The 21,786-nt window shown below is 45.5% G+C and overlaps 1 protein-coding gene across 3 annotated transcripts in view; it reads left to right on the forward strand.

Moving 5' to 3' along the window:
- The first annotated feature begins 11,633 nt into the window (after positions 1-11,633).
- SCARB2 (scavenger receptor class B member 2) overlaps positions 11,634-21,786 on the forward strand; it is a 36,101-nt gene continuing 25,948 nt past the window's right edge. For all 3 annotated transcript variants that reach the window (XM_054030546.1, XM_054030545.1, XM_054030543.1), the window contains exons 1-2: positions 11,634-11,814; positions 18,101-18,258. In XM_054030546.1, coding sequence (XP_053886521.1) covers positions 11,698-11,814; positions 18,101-18,258 — 275 coding nt within the window. In that variant the 5' untranslated portion in view covers positions 11,634-11,697. The remainder of the gene's footprint in view (positions 11,815-18,100; positions 18,259-21,786) is intronic.

Below are 21,786 nucleotides of genomic sequence, written 5' to 3' on the forward strand. Positions count from 1 at the left end.
CCCTGCAGGTAGGAGGCAGCTGCTGCGGACCGTTGGTGGGACAAGGTGCTCCTCTCCCCTTCACCGCCACAAGGCAGAACATTAGGGCTGTCTCCGTTCCAAGCACCGGCTCCAACCACCCAGGCTGAGAACGCTGGTTGCTAGGAGACCGTGACCGGGGGTGCATGCAAGAGTAGGAGAGGCTGTTGGGCAGAGTAACTGTCACATAGGCTTTGACTGACCCCTTTCCTATTGTATCTGCCCCCCACCCTTCCTCTCTTCCCCACCCCCATCATGTCTATCATGTTGGTTCCAGTGCACCACAACTGTTGGCCAGGCTTCCTCTCCACACCATGGCTGCCAGGCCTGGCCCTCCCCCAGGAGCAGTGTGGCCACGGGGCCTGCCACTTCTTGTGTCTTCACGGCCTGCCTCCCACCTGGGCACAGCAGCTCCAGGGCCTTCCCGCCAACGGGCGGTGCAGCAGTCAGGCCTGTTCACTCCCCCTCACACACTGCACCCACAGGGCCAGCCTCCTCATTCCCCATGGGCACCCACCACACACAGCGTCACTGCCGAATGCCACACCCGCCCTGACGTAACCACTGAAGTAGCTCAGCCACGTAACCAGGAAACATGGGAAGAGTTAAGGCCACACTGTGGCTGTTCAGGATGAGGGTGAAGAGCCGTGGGCTGAGGTGGTTCTGTCTGCCTGGGTTCTTACACAGGTGCCCTCCCAAGAGTAGAAACTACTCCGACAGCAAAATCAGGTTGATAATGGGACCTGATGAATAGAGTGTAGCTAGGGTATTGAGCGGCTTCACTGCTTATTTCCTTGCTTGCACTGCTATGGAGAGTCTTTGATGCACCGATGCCTTGGTACAGAGACAGTCAGCTTCCTACAGCACTGCTGGGTACACTGGGGAGCTGAAGCAGCAGCACCAAGGGAATGATTCAAGGGCTGATGACTTGGTTCGGAGACAATGAGCTCTTCCCCCCACCACTCCACCTTCCAGTCCCCATGCAAAGCAAAAACCCTCCCCCCCAAGTCCCTGACACACACAGGCACATACAACATCTCTTTCCCGCAGTCTCCATCCATTCCTGCTAAATCCATCCACCCTCTCTTCATTCCTGCTGAACCCTCATATCCCACGATCAGGGCCGCCGAGAGCGGGTTCGGGCCCCAGTAAAAAAAAATTTTCGGGCCCCCCAGCAAGGGTGGACCAGCTAAACAGGGCCAACAAGGGGGCGGGGGAGCCAGGAAAGCCGGGCCCCAAGCCCCGTTCCGGACCGCCAGGCCCCAGTAATTTGTACCGGCTTCCCCCCCTCGTCAGCCCTGCCCACGATGCCCAACCTGCTGCCCAGACTCACTGGACTATGTACAGAGGCAGCTGCTGAGTCAGGGAGGCAGCAAGTGAAAACAGAACTAGCTGGCGGATGTGTGTGGTTGTGTTGGCTAACCTCGGCATCACTCAGTTAGATGTGATGAGTAAGGGAAGTGCTGTGTGTTTAATTTTAAAGTTTCTAATGTGACCTATGTCCCAGATGTTAGAGTGTGTGTGTGTGTGGGTAGCAAATTTCACAAGAGAGCATTGTTAAATGTTTCCCCTGCATAAGTTAGTAAAGATTTCACCAAAAAGATACATAGAAAATTCTATTGGCCCTTGGAAAGTTACTGTGCTAAATTTGGAGGTTAAATTCAGTCATTAAGATATGAAAGAGAGCAATTTTAGCCCTGTTCTAAATACAAACCTTAACTCAAGCCTTAACTATGGAATCGCTACTGATGCTTCCATAACTTGTAGCTAAGTAGGGTGACCAGATATCTCAATTTTATAGGGACAGTCCTCATATTTGGGGCTTTGTCTTATATAGGCACCTATTACCCCCCAACCTCTGTCCCTATTTTTCACACTTGCTATCTACTCACCCTATAGTTAAGCCAAGAGGGGAATTGTTATTCCGTATGTAGAATACAGCTTAGCATCTATTCACATGCATGTTAACTTTAATTCTTTCAAGAATAGTTGGTTTATCTACTATTCTGTAGTATTACAGGGAGTTCTTTTCCTATATGCCACCTGCTATTTGTAGTGTATATGAATAATAAATTAGAATAAAAATATTAAAGTGAAACTTGCTTCCTAGAAGCTGTTTAACCTTCCAGAAATAGTCCCATGTCTCAGCCAAAGTCATATACTTATATTATTCATTATTTATATAATTCCATAAATGTACATGGCAACTTAAAGGCAAAGAAGAAGAAGCAGCTCCACCTTGTGCAGTCATTGATACTTGGGCAAAGAGGGTATCAAATACCAGTGCAAATACTTTGACAAAGATGGTATAAAATATCAGGGTTTGCAGGATCAGACAAATGTTGACTTTTTTGTAACTTATAGTCATTTTATATGTTCAGGTTTACTAATGATTTAGAGTACATTTCACACCCATGAAAGGTGCTGGAGTAACACTCCTGAAAACATCCCTACAGAGTTGCACCAATATGCCTCGACCTGTATCTCGAGATGCCACCTCTTGGACTGGGAGGATAGTTCATAGCCCTGTATGTTTGTATTCTCTATGGCCCACTCAGTCCTTGGCCACTAGACTGAGACTTCCAGCAAGGGAGCCAGTTAGGGCACTTTGTGATGGTGGATTTGTTAGTCATTGGGAGACTGGCATGTGAAGGATTTGGAAGATGCTCTAATATTTTATGACTATTGTGACAGGTTGGATCACAAAAAACCCCTTGGAAACTGTCAACTGATGTGCTGAGATTACCTCTGAGCCCGTTTTCCCTGGCAGCTTGGGACTTCAGTGCCCTGTCTGGTTTGAGCCAGACATGCTAGCCTGCTGCAAACACAGACCCAGGTCTGAACAATGTCCCCACAAAAGCTGCAGGCTCAACTGAAAACAGCTTAAGAAGTGTTCCTGTCTCCAGCACTGAGATGCCCAGCTCCCAATGGGTCCAAGCCCCAAATAAATCTGTTTTACCCTGTATAAAGCTTATACAGGATAAACTCATAAATTTTTTGCCCTCTATAACACTGATAGAGAGACGAGCACAGCTGTTTGCCCCCCCCCCAGGTATTAATACATACTTTGGGTTAATTAATATGTAAAAAGTGATTTTATTAAATACAGAAAGTAGGATTTAAGTGGTTCCAAGTAATAACAGACAGAACAAAGTGAATTACTCAGCAAAATAAAATAAAACATGCAAGTCTAAGCCTAGTACAGTAAGAAAACTGAATAAAGATAAAATCTCACTCTCAGATGTTTCAATAAGCTTCTATCACAGACTGGACTCCTTCCTAGTCTGGGCACAATCCTTTCCCCTGGTACAGCCCTTGTTGCAGCTCAGTTGGTAGCTAGGGGATTTCTCATGATTGCAGCCCCCTTTGTTCTGTTCCACCCCCTTATATATCTTTTGCACGAGGTGGGGATCCTTTGTCCCTCTCTGGGTTCCCACCCCTGCTTCTAAATGGAAAAGCACCAGGTTTAAGATGGATTTCAGTTCCAGGTGACATGGTCACATGTCCTGTAAGACCCCAAGCCTTCATTCCTCCCAGCCTGACTCACAGGAAGGCCTGCAAGCAAACAGTGCCATCCACAGTCAATGTCCTGGTTGATGGGAGCCATCAAAATTCCAGACCACCATTAATGGCCCACACTTTGCATAATTACAATAGGCCCTCAGAGCTATATTTCATATTTCTAATTTCAGATACAATAATGATACATACATACAAATAGGATGACCACACTCAGTAGATTATAAGCTTTGTAATGATACCTTACAAGAGACCTATTGCTTGAAGCATATTCCAGTTACATTATATTCACACTCATTAGCATATTTAAAAAAAATCATATAGAGTGCAATGTCACAACTATTACATGTTCTGTCTGAGAGTTTGATTTTAGTTGTGCAATTTGCTAGATGATTACAAAGAGATTCATTCTAACAGGAGTTGTCTTGCAAGTATGGAGGAAGGGAGACCATAAGCTCAGATAGCATCATTCACCAATACTGAAAAGAATAATACTGGTATCAATCCCTTTGAAGTTTACCTCTGACCATGTTGAGTTCAACAGCTCTTGTTCGGTATGTAGGAGGGAGAAATCCAGGTAGGAAACTGAAACAAAGACCTTGGAAATGGATAAAAATGGTCACTGAGCCCCTGGGACATAAGGGAGAGAGACATGGGGACTACTGTGAAACACACTGAACCCCAGTCCCCAGAGGTGGGGTGTCTGGAGAAGCTAGGCCTACCTGTACTTTAGATAAGACAGATGCATGTAGACTGTTCGTTGTGTTAAAAATTCTTGTTGTGCTTTGAAGGCCATTTTATGTCACTGTAGTCACATACTGACCACAGCTTCCAAAGGGAAGAATTGCAGGACTCAGACCAAGTCAGGCCTGCTGGGGAATCACAGGGATCTGTATCCCGGTTCCAACTCCAAGAGTGGGATATTGCTAGATTCCACTCCAGGGATATGAAGGCCTACAGATGAAAATATAGAGGTCTAAATCCCAGAGGGGCTGCCCTTGGACAACAAGCAGAGGAGGCTAGAGGTACAGCTGGCCCTGAACTGTGACACAGACTATCAACAGGACCAATTTTCCAGCATCTATCCTTCATTTGTTAAAACATACATAAAACATTTACAATGGAAAGGGTTTACTTTATGATTAGAGCAGAGGTCTTGAGGTCAGGATTCCTGGCTACTTTTCTGGCTCTGCCACTGACTTGCTCGGTGATTTACTATTTTACTAGATTCCCTCCTTGACAGACGCCGTTTTGACAATCTGTTGGGGCCAATTCAGAGAAGCTGCATCTCAAGCTTAGGTAAGTCATAATTTCTGATGCTTGCTTCTCAAAGATCTTCCCTGTGCACCTGAGGGGAGGATTCCATCCCTGATTAGCTTAGCATGCACAGGGGTGCTTGGACTGCTTCAGAGTGTGGAAAGCACTTTGAGATAATGGACACCCTTCTCCCCTCCCCCCCAAATGCTTCCACTTGGGGGCATGAGGATTGCACTTCAGATGATCAGTTACAGGTTCTACCTCCAAACTTGGAGGAGCCTCAGAAACCTGTGTGGATCACAGAGGTTGCGCAGGAGCATAGGCCTCTGTGTGGAGGCTCCATGCCTACCCACTGATTCTATGTCCCTCCTCCCTAGCAGCATGGAGACATCAGAGCCACACTACCATGGACTCCCACTGGCAACAGTTGCCTGCAGGACCCCTACTTAAAAGGATATCCCCCTGTGGGCGGGGCTCTGCAGAAAAGGTATTACAGACGCTTGCTATCTGGCCTTTTCTGGGAAATCTCAATGGGACTGAAGTGGAGGATGATATGCATCCACACTTGTCCTGCTCCCCACCCTAAGTCTCCCCAGGCCCCTCCTTCATGCAGATCCCAACCCTGCAGAGAGCCCATCACAGGCTACAATGCAGAGGACACTGCCCTAGAGATGGCTAAGCACCATTTTGTGCATAGGGAGTGAGATTCATGCACAGAAGGGCCTGTCTGCACTTGGATATTGGCCCATTTTGCCTGAGAGAGTGACACTATCACCACCATTAGTTACTCAGTGACGCCCCAGTGCAGCAAAGTGTTTTGCTGAGGAGAGATGAGATGATAATTATTTATTATGTTTATTTTGGTAGCACCTAGGCACCAATCCCCATTGTGCTAAGCACTGTACAAACATAGAGTAATAGACAGTCCCTGCCTCCATAGAGCTTACAATCTAAATAGACAAAACTGACAAGAGACGTACCATACAAGCAGAGAAAATAGAGGTATGGTTTGCAAACATCATGTTAGTGCCAGAATTCTTTAGGATTTGTGGGGTGGTATTTTGCTAAACAGAAAGACAAAGTTAGGGAGAGAGGATATTGAAGGGAAGTGGGTGAGAAGGCCAGGGCTGCTGGGGGCAGGAGGGGAGAGGGAAGGGCAGAAGTGGGAGGGGAGGGAGAAAAAAGATAGCAGGATTGTTACGATTAAGCATGTGTTTAAATGTTTTGCTGAATCAGGGTTATCATGCCTTTTCCCATTGGCAATGTCATGGCTGAAAGGAAGATAAGTCTCTGCTTGTTCTGTGATTACAACATATTATGACACATTGATCTAACATTGCACCCACTGTCTTCCCACACTGTACTTCAGGTGTAGAAATTTTGTCAGTTATGTACTTTAAAAATATAATCAACAGTGAGTTGCTTCATATGTATTTTTAAAGGTGAAAGAACTTTCACCAAACCAAGACTTCATATAAAGAATCTAGAAAATCTGTATGGCCAAATCGTACAAGTACACTCTCCATGGATAGGTGCCACCAGACGCCTTGTTGTCTCTATGGCTAGATCTTTATGAATGAGAAAAATACTAGCACAAACAAGACTGCACAAAAAAGCCTTTCAAGGTTTGATCCCACAAATCCTCAAGCCTGTGTCCAACGTTAAACATCCAAATAGTTTCATTAGCTTCAAGAAGGTTTTATTTCTTTGCAATAATAAATTAAATTTAGTCTTAAGTGATCCGGTCAAATCTCAGATTCTAATTTCCATTTCAAATGTGCTGTTACCCTCCAGAACTCCGACTGCCTCAGTGTTCCTGCCTTTCTATTGATTCACATTGTTTCTAATGTTCAGCTAAAACAGCATTTTCTTTAATTGTATTAATACGAAAAGCATCACCACTATGAATATCAGAGTTCACAGGAGAACATTGCATTTAGCTACAAGATTCAGATTTTTTTTTCCCAATTTTGTCTTTGATTTAGAGACTAGGGACTGATTCTCTTCTCATAGAATCATAGAATCATAGAATATCAGAGTTGGAAGGGACCTCAAGAGGTCATCTAGTCCAACCCCCTGCTCAAAGCAGGACCAATTCCCAGCTAAATCATCCCAGCCAGGGCTTTGTCAAGCCGGGCCTTAAAAACCTCCAAGGAAGGAGACTCCACCACCTCCCTAGGTAACGCATTCCAGTGTTTCACCACCCTCCTAGTGAAATAGTTTTTCCTGATATCCAACCTGGACCTCCCCCACTGCAACTTGAGACCATTGCTCCTTGTTCTGTCATCTGCCACCACTGAGAACAGCCGAGCTCCATCCTCTTTGGAACCCCCCTTCAGGTAGTTGAAGGCTGCTATCAAATCCCCCCTCATTCTTCTCTTCTGGAGACTAAACAATCCCAGTTCTCTCAGCCTCTCCTCATAAGTCATGTGCTCCAGACCCCTAATCATTTTTGTTGCCCTCCGCTGGACTCTTTCCAATTTTTCAACATCCTTCTTGTAGTGTGGGGCCCAAAACTGGACACAGTATTCCAGATGAGGCCTCACCAATGTCGAATAAAGGGGAACGATCACGTTCCTCGATCTGCTGGCAATGCCCCTACTTATACAGCCCAAAATGCCGTTAGCCTTCTTGGCAACAAGAGCACACTGTTGACTCATATCCAGCTTCTCGTCCACTGTGACCCCTAGGTCCTTTTCAGCAGAACTGCTACCTAGCCATTCGGTCCCTAGTCTGTAGCAGTGCATGGGATTCTTCCGTCCTAAGTGCAGGACTCTGCACTTGTCCTTGTTGAACCTCATCAGGTTTTTTTCTGCCCAATCCTCTAATTTGTCTAGGTCCCTCTGTATCCGATCCCTACCCTCTAGTGTATCTACCACGCCTCCTAGTTTCGTGTCATCTGCAAACTTGCTGAGAGTGCAGTCCACACCATCCTCCAGATCATTAATAAAGATATTAAACAAAACCGGCCCCAGGACCGACCCTTGGGGCACTCCACTTGAAACCGGCTGCCAACTAGACATGGAGCCATTGATCACTACCCGTTGAGCCCGACGATCTAGCCAGCTTTCTATCCACCTTACAGTCCATTCATCCAACCCATACTTCTTTAACTTGGTGGCAAGAATACTGTGGGAGACAGTATCAAAAGCTTTGCTAAAGTCAAGAAATAACACATCCACTGCTTTCCCCTCATCCACAGAGCCAGTTATCTCATCATAGAAGGCAATTAGGTTAGTCAGGCACGACTTCCCCTTCGTGAATCCATGCTGACTGTTCCTGATCACTTTCCTCTCCTCTAAATGTTTCATAATTGATTCCTTGAGGACCTGCTCCATGATTTTTCCAGGGACTGAGGTGAGGCTGACTGGCCTGTAGTTCCCCTGTAGTTCTCACCCAAGTCTTGTCTACATGGTGAGTTAGTGTGCAGGAAGCCAGAATCTGAATCCACACATGAATCCAGCTTGTCACACACTAACTGGCCATGTAGACCCTACTCCCGCTCACTAAAAGTTCCCTGCTGTTTGAAATGGGAGTATGTCAAAGTGCACTATAGAACTTTTAGTGCAGCCAGTTCGCATGTGGCAAACCTGTGCACTGTAGAGTCACATCCTGGCTTGCTCTTCACTAACACACCATGGAGACAAGCCCATACACTAGTGTGAATCAGGAGTAACTCCCCTTAAAACAATGGAATTATCTGATGTGAAACCAGTTTAAGTGTGAGGAGAAACAGCCCTTTGAAAAATAAAGGTTTCTAGTTTGGAAACAAACTTCTGCTGCATTGCTTCAAAGGCCATTAAAACTGTGTTTAATGCAATCTCTAAACAGGCATCTGTTCTTGAAGAATCCCCAAGAGATAATACATTTGGTATAGGGGAGAATTTGTAATTCCAGTGGTTGAACTCATGAGAGTTTCCTTTCCTTGTTCCAAAGATTTATTCTGTTGTTTGCATTTTGGAACCATTATAAGAAAACAGAATTAAATCACCCCCTCAAAACTGAAATCTAATAACCTTTCACTAAAATAAACAAAGTTGCCCATAAAATCGTACACTTTTTTTACTTCAGGGGGTAAACTACATTAATTATAACTTGGTTGTTCCAATTTCCCCATACATGTTGAATGTGGTTTAGTATCTTTTAAGAAGCAGAAAAATGCATACCACAAAAATATTCCAACATTTGCTGCAATGAAGCAGGGTGCAACATTAGTAATTTAAAAGAAAAACCCACATGGTTGTAGAGAAAAGCTTGAAATGTGAACCCCAAAGGCTCAAAACCCAGAAGGCAAACAAAACAAACCTTTTTATTTTTTAAATCTCATGATTTATTTTTTATTTTTTTGGAGGCCTGACTTGTGATTTTTGCATCTTGTGGTTGGAAAACTAGTGCTGCTAGCGCCATTGTTCCCTGCTACAGGACAGGAGTCCTCTTCATTGACAGGGCTCACTTTCCCCTTGGAAATCACTGGGGCCATAATGGGAGACAGCTAGATCAGTAGGCACTGCTGAAGGGAGGGAGCCTTTGCTTTCACAGGGCTCCTTACTCTCTGCAAACAGTGCCCTGGAGGTGATTACTGAGGGATGCTAGAGCTACACTCCTCAGCTGAGGGTCTTAAAAGGAGAAATCTCTCAATAGTGCATTGGTCTGTTTATTTTTCATGAACTGTTCAACTATATTAGCGCAAGCTGATTTTCACTGAATTATGGCAGAATGTGCTCTCTACGAAATAATGACATGTGAAGGTTAATTCAATACTGACTGAGGCAATTTGTGTGTGTGTGTTGACCCTATGACAATGGGCTTTTTTCCCGCATTCTGCTCTCCCATCTGGGGTATTGTTGTTCTTCCACTTGTTCACCGGTGAAACTTTTAAATATCTGGATATATTGTATAGCTAATATATGCTCTAACAAAATTCCATGTGCAATAGGATCCCTGCCAATGGGAGCATTTACTGCAAGCAGTAACCATAAATTCCACATCCCTTTTGCTAGATTTTTTTTTCCTGATAGATCAGGCAAATAATGGGTGAGGGTTTTGTTACTCTTGAAAGACGTATGGGCAGCTCATTGCCCTGCCAGGGCCTGCTTAGTCCTGGACACAAAGATTGTTGGTTTTGCCTTTCTGGGATAACAAACAATCAAGGATTTTCCCATGGCCTGTGTGCTCAGGAAAGGGTACTGGATAAAGTGATTTTTAGCAATGTAGGCATCTCAGCCTTCTTATGCAGCGTAGTATCAGTGCAGTGTTACACCACAGTGGTTTATTCACCAGCAACTTAATTCAGAACTTCTGATGAACAGATCTCTGCAATAACTGTATGATAAAAGGTTTAGATCCATTGGGTGCCTTCGCCAGTCTTCTCAAATTTTAGCTCTAAAGCCACAATGACTATCTTGCTGCCTAGCATTTCTCTGAAGCAAAGAGCTTCAAACAATGTTCATCTGAATCAGAATCTCCATGACCCCAGGGCACCCTTGTGCAGATGGCCTATAATCAAGCAGCCAACCAGGTCAAGTCTGAGGATATGTCTACACTAGAAATGCTACAGTGGCATAGCTATAGTGTAGACACTTCCTACAGCGTCAGAAGGGGTTCTTCCGTTGTAGTAAATCCACCTCTCCAAGAGGCGGTAGCTAGGTCAAGGAAAGAATTCTTCTGTTCAAGAGGTGTCTAGACCAGGGCTTAGATCAGCTTAATTACATTTTTCACAGCCCTTAGTGATGTAGTTAAGCCGTCCTAACTGTGTAATGTGGACTAGCTCCAAGGAAGTAGCTTACAGTTCTCAGGCTCTTCATGTCCCACCTGTGCTCTGTATAGGTACTGTACTGACACTGTCATAATCACTCAGTCCCAAGTAAGTCAAATGAAAACAAATCTTCAGAGATCCCCCCTGCCCAGAGTCATCCCAGTGCATTTTTGTCTCTCTCCATTTGATTGTATTTCATGTTCTGTTGTTGTTACTCACTCAAACGATCTCACCCTGTCAAACTGGCTCTCCCAGCACTAGAAAAACCAGTCTCCATACACGAACCCACAGATGAAATGAGCTGATTGCTATATAAATACAACCCACAGAAAAACAGATGGGAATGGCCAGCCTGATCCAGATCAGCAACCCACCTCATCCAGTGGCCAGCGCCAGCTGCTTAGGGGGAGAGGCAAGACCCCTTCCCGAACCGGGCATTTAGGGTGACCCGTTTTGGGGGACTTTTTCTTATACAGGTGCCTATTATCCCCCACCCCCATCCCATTTTTTCACAGTTGCTCTCTCGTCACCCGATGGGCATGAAACATTAAGTCTGTGGGACATAGGGGGGGCCAAACAGCAAGTGTGAAAAATTGGGACAGGGGATGGGGGGTAATAGGCATCTATATAAAAAATCCCCACAAATCAGGACTGTCCCTATAAAATTGAGACATCTGGTCACCCTGGTGGGACAATGCTGCAGAGGGGAGGCCAAGGGCTGGGCGTAGGGTGACCAGATGTCCCGATTTTATAGGGACAGTCCTGATATTTGGGGCTTTTTCTTATATAGGCGCCTATTACCCCCTGTCCAGATTTTCCACACTTGCTGTCTCATCCCCCTAGCTGGGCGGGCGGGCCTAGGGCCTGGCCTTAGCCCTGCCCAGCCCGCGCGGAGCTCAGCCCGCCGGCAGCCGGCGCGTCACTGCCCGATTGCCCAGGAAACCGAAACTCGCAGCCTCCCTCCCCGGGCAGCGGCAGCGCCAGCGCCGCGCTCCCCCGGCGGGCGGCGCCTCGGTGCCCGGCCGAGCAGCACCGCCTCAGGCCGCCAGCGCGCTGGCGTAGGCGGAGAGCGGCAGCCCGGCAGCCCGGCAGCGGCAGGCTCCTCTCCGGCTCCCCAGCAGCGGCTCGGCCGCCCGGCGCCCCCCGCCATGAGGAAGTTCTGCCTCTCCACGGTGGGGATCCTGTCCATGACCCTGCTCATCGCCAGCGTCGCCCTGCTGGTGGCCCACGTCCTCCAGAGAGCGGTGGACCTGCAAGTGAAAGAGGTGAGCGTCCCTCCCGAGCCAGCCAGGGCAGGGGGAGACTTCGCCGCAAGCGCAGCCCGGACCCGGCTCCTTTGCAAGCCGCAGGCGGCCTTGGCTAGCTCTAAATATAGCGAGGGGCGCAGGGGATGGAGCCTGATGGCTTCCCTCGAGGCCTGGGTAATCCTAGGCAAAGCCCCACTGGAGTCCAGGCAGGGTGGGGAGCAGTGCCATGACATCAGGCTGTGGGGGAGAGCTAGAGAGGTTGCCCCTGAGCTGCACCGAGAAGGCTGAGGATAAATGTATTTTAAAGAAGGTTGATTTGAAATGTCCTGTTGAAAATGCAGCAAAAATCCTTTGAGACTGCCAGGGCTGCCTTTAAAACAACCATCCTTTGTTAATAAGCCTCCCCCCTTCCCGGGGAAGCCTAATGGATGTGTGATTTTTAAAAGAGTGTGAAATGTAATCAGATGCCAGTAGCTTTAATGACTGTAATTAAGGGACACACTCCAAAGCAGCAGTAAGTAAGTGGTGACAAGCATATAAAGCTTTGAGTACCTGCTGTCTTACAGTTCATCTTATACCAGGGGTCCGCAACCTTTCAGAAGTGGTGTGCCGCGTCTTCATTTATTCACTCTGATTTAAGGTTTCACGTGCCAGTAATACATTGTAACCTTTTTAGAAGGTCTCTTTCTAGAAGTCTATAATATATAACTAAACTATTGTTGTATGTAAAGTAAATAAGGTTTTAAAAATGTTTAAGAAGCTTCATTAAAAATTAAATTAAAATGTAGAGCCCTCTGGACGGGTGGCCAGGACCCAGGCAGTGTGAGTGCCACTGAAAATCATAGGTGCCACTGGTTGCCTACCCCTGTCTTATACGGTCCTAGTGACATTTATCTTGAATAATTCTGTCTTCATGTTTGCTGATAAATTTCTCTCAACTTTTCCTGACTTTTGTATGGATCAGTGCTTTATTTGTTGTCAGGCGAGGATAGCCATGGCTAATCATTAAAATATATTCAGTATTTTTAAACCTCATAACACATGGCTATCAATTTTTAAAAGCATTTAAAATTAATTCCTGGGTGTTATTTAGCATAGTTTTTTTTTTTAAGCCATTTGTTCTCCTCTCCTATCTGTCCTTTGTTTCTGAATGGTTGTTGTCCAGAGTTTCTAGCCTGGAGTCAAGATGGGTCAATTCGATTAGCATTAATGGTTACTTTTAAAAAATGGTTATAGTAGGAATCATCATTTACTGATATCAGCCCTAACAGTAAGTGCACACTCTTCATGCTAATTATTAATAATATTTGGTTATAATACAGTGCTATTCAATTCTAGATCACAAAGCAGGGCGAGTATCCTCATCCCCACTTTTCAGCTGGGGAAGCTGAGGTGCAGAAAGATGAAATGATTTGGCCATGTCCATACAACAATGGCAGAGCAGGGATTAGAAACCAGGTCTTCTGAAGCTCAGACCAGGCTGCCAAGCACTGCGTGGTACTGTTGTTGTAGCGTTGACAAAGGGCTTGTCTAAACGCAGAAGCTGCACTGGTTTAACTTAAAATCAGTTTAGTTAAGCCTGTGCTACTTGTGGGTGAGGACTCTCTTCAGTCTGTTTAAAATTGATTCTCAGAGTTTAGCTTGACCCTGTAAATTTACCAATGCAAGCTAAATGGATATAAGACGGGTTGAAACTGATATAGGAGAGTTCACATGCAAAGAATCACACGAAAACAGTGCAACTTTGTGTGTAGACCAGGCCATAGTCTCCTAGCATAAAGGGTTAATGGTGGGGAGGAAGGAGAAAATCTGGCTAGTCCTTGTGCAGCACACAGCAAGGAGTGCAAGTGAAACTGTGAGTGGAGGGTAAGCTTAGGCACAAGTAAAGTTTCAAATTTTCAGAAGCACCTAAGTGACTGGTGCACCTAAGTCCCATTGACTTTCAGTGAGAATTAGGGATCTAAGTCACAGAGGAACTTTTGAAAATTATGACTGTATTCCTTTGCACTAAGTAGAAGTTGGTTGCGCCACCACTGTATGTATGCTCACTCTGACTTTAAACGGTGTGAGGTACAACAGAGCTTGGGATGGAGAATGGGAGTGTCTGTGGCAGACATGGGCTTATGTGTGATTGTCCTCATGCTGGTGAAGCCCTTAGCTACACTCTCTTCTTTGGCCTTACTCCTGCTATTAGGTAAGAATAAATTAGTACTGGCGCAATGGTGCTCTCGCTACTGTTGGACTGGGTTCCCTTGTGCTCCTCTTGCTCGTCACTTTTTACTTTGTACTTATACGCACCTGCGCTATGCAGGGTCGGGTACTCTCTCTCCGCTTACCTAATGCACCCCTCCTGGTCGGATCTAGGTGCCACATGCAGAAACTGAAGAAAAGCCCCCAAAGATTGTGCTCACTATCACTCCATTGACTCTGCTGTTTATTTAGTGGGGTTGTTCATACTTGTTTGCATGCTAGGAAAAAGCGTCTGGCTATATGATGTAGTCAGTGATATTTTAGGACAGCATGTGCAAACGGATGAATCTTGCATTGCATTTGAAATGTGGCAAGATTTGGGCTTTCCCCAATCCCGGATGGAGGAGTTCCACAGTTCAGAGTCTGTGCCAAAATCCCTCAGCTCCAAGCTCTCAAGAGTTTTATTCTGGTCTCCGGCAGCTGCAACAACTCCATCTGCTCACAGCCGTTGAGGTAGGTTGCAGAGGGAGAGGCTGTCTTTGTGACAGATGAACCCTAATCCATTGAGGGCCTTACAGCAAAGCTCGAATTGCAGCCAGGTATGATGATATGCTATGATGGGCAGTCATCAGTCTGAATTGTGTAGTAGGAGGAATGGCCAGACCTGGGACAATCACAATTGCTGTAAGCTAGGCTGATGAAGCTGTGGATCACTATACTTGTCTCATAGAGCTGGAAGGGACCCTGAAAGATCATCGAGTCCAGCCCCCTGCTTTCACTAGCAGGACCAAGTACTGATTTTTGCCCCAGATCCCTAAGTGGCCCCCCTCAAGGATTGAACTCACAACCCTGGGTTTAAAGCAGGCCAATGCTCAAACCACTGAGCTATCCCTCTCCCCCTGTGCAGATAACATGCAGGCATATAAGACTGAATGGCCAGTTTAAATGTTACTTTAGAAGTGAGTATTCCCTAGGAGATGGGGAAAATATACCTAGACTTGAGTCAAGGAGTCCTACTCAGAGGGGTTGAAGAAGTTTACTCTGCTGTTCAGTTGTACTCAATCCAGGAGTGTGGGCATCTTGAAAAATCAGAATGAAACCTTGCAGGAGGGGAACATAACTATTCCCAGGTGTTATAACTTCTTAGGATCTTTGGCGTGCCTATGGGGAAACAATGAATATTTAATCCACTAGCATGAATTCGAAGGAAGGATCAGTGGGACTCTGCATGGGTGCAGGAGTCCACCTGCATGGAATGAGTTGCAGAATCAGGGCCTAAGACATCAGGACCTACTGGAAATAGGATGTCAGAAATACTGGGAGTCCCCATGGAATTAAAAAATAACTCCCCAAAACATTTCTAAAATAATGTTTTCGTAATACATGTGGCATATTCAGAATACATGATTTGAAATCCTTTTATGAAAAGCACCCTGTAACTCCTGTGTATTACTATGGTTATGCTGTGGTGTGCTACATGACATGATGGACCAGATATCCTATCTCAGGGCTGTTTGCCACAGACTCTACATCCTCCATCTCTAGATGTCCACTCCTACCTCCTTTATATCCACAAAGGATAGAAATCCACTCGCTTTGGTGAATCAGCAGAACCCATTTAATTTAGCATTCCTTTGCAGGACCAACATCTCTCGTTGGAGGGGTTTTCCATGCAAACACTGCCAGCCTGTTACAGGCCTTTAATCCTTTGTCCCAGATATCCGTGGATGTGCCTAACTCCCATTGGTATCAGTGGGAGTTAGGTGCCCAAATACTTTGGAGGATCTGGGCCAGCTTGCTTTCCCACTTAGAAATCTTGCGGCCATCCCAAGCTCATTCTATCAATCTAACTACTCAAAAATAAAAATGTAAGTGGAAAGGAAACAGAAACTGAGGCTGGGAGACCCAGAATGCGTCCAAGAAACAAATGGTGTTGATGAAATTAAGATCCTATAAGCACCAACCAAGAATTGGCAGTTCTCCAGCCCTTTCTGCTTTTGAGCTTGTGTTTACAATATTTAATGTGATTTCCCAGAAAAATAAAAGGAGCGAATGGAGATGTGATCCATTTAGTTGCAGATTATTTCCCCCTCTTCCTGGTGATGTAGCATTGAAGATATGGTTTTCTTTGTGATTTTTTCTTAAACAGTTTAACTTAGTGGGTCAGATATATCTCTGCATTGACTTTAGTGAAGCTGAAACCGTTTTCCCCAATATTGATTTATTTTCTCTTTTTATAGCACTGCTGCATTATAGCTGTAATGTCATTTTCAAAACAAAATGAGCACGTTTGGAATGAGACTTATATATCATGTTTCTAGAGGAAATGTAAAAAGGTGGCATTCTGACCCTGACCCTGTAATTATAGATGAATTGTCGATACAATAGTTAAGTGATTCTACAATAACAGGGATTTATGGACATTCTTATATAGACTTCTATAGAATACAAGATGAGCTGATAGCAGATGGATTTGTGTGCATTTATTTTTTGTTAGGAAAATCTTTAATGGGGGTGGAAAAGGAACCCAGGCCCAGCCAGGGATTTTGCTAAAACAGCTGTTAAGTCCTGGCCCACATAAATGTGAGGACCCTCAGTAACTTGCAGGCTTGGAGCCTGAGACTAAGTGCTCATGCCAGTCTGACCTAAAACAAATTTCACACGCTGCAGAGTCAGAACTTCACCCCTTTGCTGGAATTGGGTTTATTAGCAAAGAAATTAACAATAACACAAAGCTCAGCTTCTCTCCTAGTCTGAGCACTCCTAGGGTGACTGCCTCAGGGCTGTTTGCCACAGACTCTGCATCCTCCATCTCTAGATGGCCACTCCCACCTCTATATTTGCAGAGAATAGAAATCCACTTGCCTGGGTGAATCAGCAGAACCCATTTAATTTAGCATTCCCTGGCAGGATCAACATCTCTCGGGGGGGAGGTTCCATATAAATGCTGCCGGCCTGTTACACGTCCTTAATCCTTTGTCCCTATTTTTACTAGTGCAATGCAGTCGTCGGAAATTGTTCTAGTTAGAAAACTAAAAACAAAGGGTTTGAAAACCCCCAGTGGAGCTAGCTGTTTCCGTTCCTGCTTCCCCGCCTCCTGCTCCCGGTTTCTATGAATTAGAGAACCCAGGACCCCAGGGTGCATACTGGTGGGATCCTGTCAGGTTATACCTGGTCATTTATAACAGGATAAAGCTTAAAGCATGTCACTATGGTATAACTACATCTGACTTGTAATAAGATGACAGTCAAAGACAAACCTTCCTCAGTTTATGTAAATTCTGAGTTGTATTTATATGTATACAGATGGTAACATTCACCTCTGTGCAACACTCTATTCCCCACTTAAGCATAATGGTCCCAATCCTGATCTTACTGAAGCTAATGCAACAAGGAATTTACAGTCTAAGGCCTTGATTTTCAGAGGGGCTGAGAAATGCCTAAGGGGTTAAGAAGTGTGGAGGGGTGCATTTCACCCAGAATTAATATAGGGACAGATTCTGATACCCTGACTCTGGTTTAGTAGAATCTTACGCTGGAAGAAACCACTTGTGGAGTAAGGCCCAGATCCTCAAAGTTATATAGGTGCCTGAATACCTTTGAGGATCCAGGCCTAAATGATAATTCATTGTGAGTAAGGGTGTCAGAATCTGGCCCAAAGTGGTATTCAAGAGGGACCTACTACTTGAGGACAATAAGGTCCTTTATTTCAGTAATAGTTTAAAAGATTTCTGTGCCCCAAATAAAACCAAATGGAGGGGGTGAAGCTGTTCTCTCACCGAGGCACAGGTGTTGCTGGTATGGACATAGTTCATTGTGCCCTGGCTGGTAAGTCTACATGCCAGGCAATTTAAGACACAAACATTTGAGGGAAATAGAATGAGAATTTCTGCAGCTCTAGGCCCCGGCCTTGCGAAGGCTAATGCACACGTTTGATTTCAGTGGGGCTACTCGTGCTTAAAGTTAAGCCCATAGAGAAGTATTTGCAGGGCCCAGGACCGCCTCAGTCTCAGTCCAAGGGCAACTCACGAGTCCGTTTCTTCTCTCTCCTACAGCGAATCTTCACAGAATGCCCAGCAACCGTGTGATTTTCTTTTTTTTTTTTGTTGTGTAGGGAACAGTACTAAAGAATGGCACAGAAACCTTTGACCTCTGGGAAGACCCTCCTCCACCAGTCTACATGCAGTTCTACTTTTTTAATGTGACCAATCCTCTAGAAGTGGTCAGTGGAGATACCCCTTTTGTGGAAGAAATAGGGCCGTACACCTACAGGTAAGTCTATATCCCTTACTGTATTTGCAAAAATAAAACTTGGGAGGATTGGGACAACCATGACAGGTTTCTTAGCCAAAAAAACCCAGTTGATATGTTATGTGCTAGAGAGTTTACTCAAGGGAGGCAGAATGTTCTAGTGGCTAAGGCACTGGACTGGGACTTGGGAATCCTGGGTTTAATTCATTGCTCAGCTCCGGATTTCCTATGTATGACTCTGGACGAGTCACTTAATCTACCTTGTGCATCAGGAGCGGGTCTGGACCATGGTTGTGACCCAGGCCCAGGAGCGGGACCGCGAATCAAGAGCCGAGGCTGGAGCCGGGGCCTAAGGCCGAGGTCAGGGCCAGCGCGGAGCTGGAATCAGAGTGGGGCTGCTGGCTGTTCTGAGCCCCTTCATGCCCCCCTGAACGTTCCTCTGCCCCACAGTTTGGGGACCATTGGGTAAAGGAAATTAGGCCCCTAGTATTTGAAGGAATGCTAGAGAATTGAAGGGAGAGCCTGGTTTGTTAATGTTTCACAGCCACATTGATCTTTGCACACGCCTTTATTACCCATGTTATTTCTCTCCCTCTGCCTTTCTCCTTCCACACCTCAGCATCCTCATTCTCTCACTGCCTTTCCTGCTATTCTCTCATCTTCCTTTCCCCTCCTGCAGTCTCTGCCTCTCCTCCCTCCTTATTTCATCACTGTGGCCAATCTGGTTCCTTCCATATATTCTCCCTCCAGCCCTTCTGGCTCCCATCCCAGTGCATTGGAAGCTTTGCTCATACAACACCCATGCCGCTGGGAACCACTGCTGCAGCATCTCTGTGTGAAGTGTTCTGGCAGAGCGTGGCACTTACAACTAATCAAAGCGCTCTCCTGTGTGTCAGACAGATAAACAGGGCTCTAGTTTTTGTAGGGCCCTATGTGAAGTGACACAGAGTCCCCCACCCCCTGGTACTCATGACACATGCCTGGGTGCCACCTTCCTGTCATCCTTCTCAGGCTGTGATTCCCTCCCCGTCACATAGCCTTTGCCAACACATATTTGTGAGGCTGCACAAGCTAGAAAGCCAGCAGGTAGAACTGAGTTGAAACCTTCTGACTGGGGAAAGGGTCCTGCGAGAATTCAGTCTTTGCCAAGGCCCACTGGCCCCAGAGTCAGTTGGGATGGAAGACGGAGAATCAGTGATGGTGCTGTGGCTGGTGGATCAGATGGACGCATGTGGAGAAACACAGCATGAATGGCTAGTGTGTAGATCCCCTGGCAAGAGCTCTCCCATGACATGTAATTTTGCAGTCAGTGTGCAGGAGGCGGGGCTGAGTGGTGGAGGCTCAGTCTCAGTTACTTTTGTGTATGACATGGGTAGGCCAGGGCTGCACATTTCAAAGGTCTGTGATTCACTCTCTCTCTCTCTCTCTCTCTCTCTCTCTTTTGTTTGGTTTGCCCTATTTTGACTTGTCTGTACAGGATAGAGTCTGTCTGATACAGAAACACTGGAAGCCGAAGGTCTATTTTCCAACAGATTGATTGGCCTTTCCAGGGCTGTGGGTTGCTGACAGCACCAGCTGTGTCACGTGGGGGCCATTGTAGACTGCTTCCCACTGGGACGGAGGAGAAATATCAAGCTGCTTGCTCGGGCCACAAGTCAGCAGAGCACAGAAGTGCATGCTTCTCTTTAAACACACGAGTGCTTAAACCATGCTTAAAGCTAAGCCTGCGCTTGTGTTTTTGAGGGGGCAGTGCAGGCTGGCTTGATAGTGGACATGCTCTGAAATTGGGCAGGGGGAGAACAGTGTTGTGACTGACGTAAACAAGATTGGACAATACTGAAGGGCTATTTATAAACTCGGCATGCTGGACAGATGACGTAGCTTTAAACAAATCATGTTTTTGATTCACAGACTGTAAACCCAGTAAACACAGGGACATTCAATAGAACTGTTGTAATTGCAGAGATGGGCATAAGCTGCAAAATTCAGATCTAGCTAGAGCCAAAAATAGTATTAGTTATTGTCTCTCTAGTCACCTGAAACCATATTTACTGGTTTTACAGGATGGAGATCAAAGGAGTAATTTATTGTAAAGCACAGTCTGCTCATCTGCCAAAACTTGCTGAGCTGGGAAACGCTCTTTAATTTTGTCTGGTTTTGCCATATTGAAGATTTTTCCTCTTTAATCTTTGAAACTCAACCCTTGGAATCCTGAGGGGTGAGTTTTATTTTCTCCTCCAAGCCTTTAAGGAGTGGGAGATTTCTCAGACTGATTATGGCATAGAAATTGGGAGCCCTCTACAAGTTCTTCTGCCCCCTCCCCTCCAATTCAAGTCCTGGCTTCCAGGGGTGATTATTCCATGATAGTCTGTTGCCAAGTCAAATGGGAAGTGTTGCCGACTCAAAATGTTCCCAAATGGTGAGGATGCTGAAGTGTGGTGGATCTGTCATGTATAAACATTTGGGACAGGGTTAATGGCTGGTTTCTAACTGGAATATTTTCCATGGAACATAAGCATCTCTCTAAACAGCTTAGAGGTTGAACCAGTATCCTGAAAGAAAAAAAAATTAAATGCAAATATAGCTGTATGTTCGTGTGTGTGGATTAGAATGCTCTGAAGATTCTTGTATGCACTGTTGTTGTACCTGTATCGCCCCCAGGATATTGGAGAGACAAAGTGGGTGAGGTAATATCTTTTATTGGAACAACTTCTGTTGGTGAGAGAGACAAGCTTATACAGAGCTCTTCTTGACCTGAACAAAAGCTCTGTGTAAGCTGGAAAGCTTGTCTCTCTCACCAACAGATGTTGGTCCAATAAAAGATATGACCTCACCCACCTTGTCTTTCTGAAGATTCTTGTGCAGTTGGCATAGAACATGGGAGTTGAAATGTATGAAATACAGCATTGATTATGTTTGCTCAGGAAGAAACCCTTGTAAAAGGCAACATATGATCCTTTTAACTCAGGAGCTGGTGTGGAGTTAGTGAGATATAACCACATTCTTACACAGCTATAAAGAAATGCTGGCAAAGCATGTACCCTGACATTTATATCTGCCTCTTCTGCTTTTATTTTGCAACAGTTCTAGGCACGGTTAATTTGGGAATTGGGCGAGCCAGCTCTGCAGAACTTCGTATATATTGTTTGTGAAATGGTGGCTGCTAAAGTTTGTAAAAGGGTGGGGCATACGTTTCAAAGTATTGAAAACTGGAATTCTGATCAGATCAGCTGGCAGCATTCCACCCCTATGTGTTAGGCTTGTTTATGAGCAATCCTGGGACATCTGCTGCTTGCGATGGTAAACAGTATTATAGAGGTGAAATCCTGGCCCCACTGAAGTCAGTGGAAAAAATCCAGTGGACTTCAATGGGACCGGTGTTTCACCTGGCATATTCAAGAACCTAGGGTGAAATTCATCCCTGTGCAGAGAGCAGCATAAAGCCCTTTCCACAGTCTTGTCTCACATAAGCGCATAGGACCTGATCTAAAGTGCATTGAAGTCAATGGAAAGACTCCCCTGTTGGTGTCAATTGATCTTGGATCCGGG

This window comes from Malaclemys terrapin, chromosome 5 (assembly GCF_027887155.1).
Source record: "Malaclemys terrapin pileata isolate rMalTer1 chromosome 5, rMalTer1.hap1, whole genome shotgun sequence".
NCBI lineage: Eukaryota > Metazoa > Chordata > Testudines > Emydidae > Malaclemys > Malaclemys terrapin.